At 68.1% G+C, this 285-nt stretch overlaps 1 protein-coding gene across 1 annotated transcript in view; it reads left to right on the top strand.

Annotated features, from left to right (window-relative positions):
* The first annotated feature begins 6 nt into the window (after positions 1–6).
* The window catches only part of Mfsd14a (major facilitator superfamily domain containing 14A), a 51,412-nt gene continuing 51,133 nt past the window's right edge, over positions 7–285 (top strand). The window contains exon 1 of the mRNA XM_010639060.2: positions 7–139. Within this exon, the coding sequence (XP_010637362.1) occupies positions 56–139 (84 nt within the window). The 5' untranslated portion in view covers positions 7–55. The remainder of the gene's footprint in view (positions 140–285) is intronic.

Consider the following 285-nt stretch of genomic DNA (forward strand, 5'->3'; position numbering starts at 1 on the left):
GGGGCCGGCCGCCCCCGGAGTGGCTGCAGCAGCGCCAGGAGTCGAGGATGGTAAAATGACCCAGGGGAAGAAGAAGAAACGGGCCGCGAACCGCAGTATCATGCTGGCCAAGAAGATCATCATTAAGGACGGAGGCACGGTAAGCGGGGCTCCGCAAGGGCGAGAGTCCCTGGGATCCCCGGCCCGTCGCTCTGCCCCTCTGCTCCCGCCTCTCGCAGCTCCTTCCCCGTCCGCGGCGCCTTGGTCTCGGCCCGGACTCCCGCGCTGCCGCTGCGAGGGTTATGC

The sequence above is a fragment of the Fukomys damarensis genome, unplaced genomic scaffold, assembly GCF_012274545.1.
Source record: "Fukomys damarensis isolate Sample0158 unplaced genomic scaffold, DMR_v1.0_HiC HiC_scaffold_33, whole genome shotgun sequence".
NCBI lineage: Eukaryota > Metazoa > Chordata > Mammalia > Rodentia > Bathyergidae > Fukomys > Fukomys damarensis.